At 43.3% G+C, this 2,312-nt stretch overlaps 1 protein-coding gene across 2 annotated transcripts; it reads right to left on the bottom strand.

Annotated features, from left to right (window-relative positions):
- Positions 1-240: 240 nt before the first annotated feature.
- LOC133305023 (heat stress transcription factor B-2b-like) lies at positions 241-2,053 on the bottom strand. Of its 2 annotated transcripts, XM_061505128.1 has the most exons (3): positions 1,479-2,053; positions 964-1,369; positions 241-912 (listed from the first exon to the last, which is right to left on the bottom strand). In XM_061505128.1, exons 1-3 carry the CDS (start codon positions 1,731-1,733, stop codon positions 587-589), a joined length of 987 nt encoding a protein of 328 aa, XP_061361112.1. In that variant the 5' UTR covers positions 1,734-2,053; the 3' UTR covers positions 241-586. The 2 variants fall into 2 exon arrangements, with proteins under 2 accessions (XP_061361112.1, XP_061361111.1); XM_061505127.1 differs by having other exon boundaries at positions 243-1,369; positions 1,479-2,042.
- Between the last annotated feature and the right edge of the window lie 259 nt (positions 2,054-2,312).

Below are 2,312 nucleotides of genomic sequence, written 5' to 3'. Positions count from 1 at the left end.
AAAAATGTTACAATAAAAGAAAAGAACTAAACATGAATGCATCCTACGCAGTAGCTTATCAAAAATATAATATAAGGTTTTATAAGAGTTATAAAGTAATCGTATAATGTTATAGAAATTCGTTTAGCGTACTTTAATTTTTTTTATTTTTTGTTTCAAAAAGTACGGACTCCACGAGATGTTATGTGTGTAAAACTTTTTTGTGTCATCTGACATGATAGATACAAACTTATATAATATATTCACATGATTATGACTATTGAAATTTTCACTAGCAAGTAAAATAATTTATAGGACTAAATAGAATTCTCAACGCTATTGGCAAAGGTAAATCTACAGAAGAAGTCCAATTTAATGCTCAAAAAACAAAAATGCAAAAAAAGAAAGGACAAGATAGTATCGTTTTCTTCTGACTTGTGGGACGAACTTGCTTGCATCCTCTGAGAAACTTCTGGGAACCGGTCCCAAACGGTTAAACGACGCACGTGACCGATTCGTCACGTGCGCCTCCGCGTGCTTGGTCTCGTATTCCGTACGCTACCACGTATCTAATTAAATTGTTCATTCATTTAAGCACCTCCACGTGTCAATTACACACCCTCTGATTCGCTCTGTGGCATTGGTTAAGCCACGGCGATTCCTGATTACCGCTATGGTTATGAAAATCCAACGGCTCTGATTTCACGTCCGCATCACCCGGTTGATGCAGGCGCAGTAGCGTATCTTCCTCCTCCCCACCTCTTCCTCCGATACCGCCACCCTCTCTCGCTCGCTTCGCTCCAATCGCCACTCCAAACAGCTTCGGATTCAAATCCTCCACCGCCGTCTCCGCCACCATCTCCTCGTCGGAGCTTCGCTTCGCCGGCATCAAATCAAGCGGCCTCACCGCCGTCATGCCGGACTCTCTGCTTCCTTGCCGGCAGACGCCGCCTCCGCCGCCGTCTGTTTGGTTGTGTTGGCAGCTGCCGTTGTTGTTAGCGTTCGCGTAATTCGACATGAGACTATATATATTGTGGCAGAGCGATCTCATGTCTGCGAGCTCCTTCGTGAGCTGAACGTTCTCTTTCCTTAGCCTCTCGTTCTCGTCTAGAAGCTCCGCCGGCGCTAGCGACGGTGACGAGTTCGACGATATCACCTGCTCCTCGCCTGAGTTCGACGGCGATATGATCGGCATCGCTGTCGGAATCGCAGTCAACGGAAGCGGCGTAGGAACCGCAGCTGACGTGGTTGTCGCCATGGCCGTCACCGTCGGCGAGGGCGACGGAGACGAGATCTTCCGCCGTTGGATTTCACATAGAAGCCGTTTCTCTCCTCTGCGGAAATACTCGTTGGAGAATTCCCACCGATCAGGTACAACTTTTCTGAATCCCTGCAAATCAAGCAAAAAAATGAAAACAATAAATTTCAAAACATCAAAATCCGAAATAAAAAAAATCAAAAAAAAAAAAAATTAACGATGATTAAGAAAAGTGAATTACGTAAGTGTTGAGTTGGCGAACGAAGCTGGAGAAATTGTTGTGCTTGAAATATTTAGGGAGCAAGTCTCTGGCGAAGACGGTAGGGTTCCAAACGATGAAGGTGGATCCGTCTTCGTTCCAAGAAATCACGTCGTCTATGGATTGGTCCTCGACGAGCTGATAGGTTTTGGTGAGAAACGGCGTCGGAATAGATCTCTGAGACTCTGCGACGGTGGCGGAGTCTGCGTTGTGTTCCACCGGCGGCGGTGGAGCCATGATATGAAAGAGTTGCAGATCAATGGAGTTAGTTTTGTTGATCGATGTTGAAGAAGCAGAGAGAAAGAGAGAGAGAAAGAGAAACAGAGAGAGGGGAATTGTTATAGTGGTTCTAGAAGGTTCCGTTGGGAATATAATCGTAAGGATGAAGATGAGAGAGAGAGAGAGAGAGAGAGAGAGAGGAAATGTAAAGGAAAGGGCGAGAAGGTACTGCGTTACGTCTTATGTCGAGAAAGTTCCGGGGCGAGAAAAGAGGATTTGTTTAGTTTAATGTAAACCGCATTTATTTGCATGATGATGCGAGTTGAACTCTTACAGCGTGGTACTAACATAACTTCCACGGCTCCTCGCGCAATACAAGAAGCTTCTACACTTTTTTAGGACAAAAAAATTGAAGATCATTCTACTGTTGTCTTTTAATAAGGCAAGAATAGTTATTAAACTTCGAAAATTGAGTTGTTCATTCTAGAACTTCTTTTATTTTAATTTTTTTTAATATTCGAGTGAGAAATCAGTTACTTAAATTTAGTAGTATTCTAGAAATTTAATGTAGAATTGAAACTCAAGAAAATATTCGAC

Source organism: Gastrolobium bilobum, unplaced genomic scaffold (genome assembly GCF_033153095.1).
Source record: "Gastrolobium bilobum isolate Gb01-03AN ecotype WA unplaced genomic scaffold, APGP_CSIRO_Gbil_v1 utg21960, whole genome shotgun sequence".
Classification (NCBI taxonomy): Eukaryota; Viridiplantae; Streptophyta; class Magnoliopsida; order Fabales; family Fabaceae; genus Gastrolobium; species Gastrolobium bilobum.
This window is presented reverse-complemented; position numbering and strand designations above follow the sequence as displayed.